This window comes from Seriola lalandi, unplaced genomic scaffold, assembly GCF_002814215.2.
Source record: "Seriola lalandi dorsalis isolate HSWRI2012SDOR001 ecotype SW California unplaced genomic scaffold, Sedor1 jcf7180002054567, whole genome shotgun sequence".
Lineage (NCBI taxonomy): Eukaryota > Metazoa > Chordata > Actinopteri > Carangiformes > Carangidae > Seriola > Seriola lalandi.
In genome coordinates this window covers 313,510-313,854 of record NW_019525120.1, presented here as the reverse complement: position 1 = coordinate 313,854, position 345 = coordinate 313,510, and the positions used below count along the sequence as shown (strand labels likewise).

The 345-nt window shown below is 39.7% G+C and overlaps 1 protein-coding gene across 1 annotated transcript in view; it reads right to left on the bottom strand.

Moving 5' to 3' along the window:
* Positions 1–345, bottom strand: part of LOC111662659 (olfactory receptor 51E2-like) — an 8,866-nt gene that overhangs the window by 4,515 nt on the left and 4,006 nt on the right. The window contains exon 2 of the mRNA XM_087176727.1: positions 8–339. Coding sequence (XP_087032853.1) covers positions 8–339 — 332 coding nt within the window. The remainder of the gene's footprint in view (positions 1–7; positions 340–345) is intronic.

The window sequence follows — 345 nt, the reverse complement described above, 5'->3', positions numbered from 1 at the left end:
GAGGGAAACATATTGCAATGAACCTGTCATAGGCAAGTACAGCAAGCGAATATGACTCCAGAGCTAAAAAAGCATAGTGGAAATACATTTGTAGGAGACATTGGTTGAATGGAACAAAGTTGTCCTTAAAGAGGAAAGTCTTAATCATGCCGGGAATAGTGCTCGTGTTCAACATTATATCAATGACTGCGAGGTTGCCAACAGCCAAAAACTTTGGAGTGTGTAATCTGCGGTCAACAGCAATTATGTACACCAATAAAATATTGCACACTACTGTAACCACATACACAAACGCTAGAAAGATGATGTAGACACTGATGTAGGGAAACGACTGAAATCCTATGA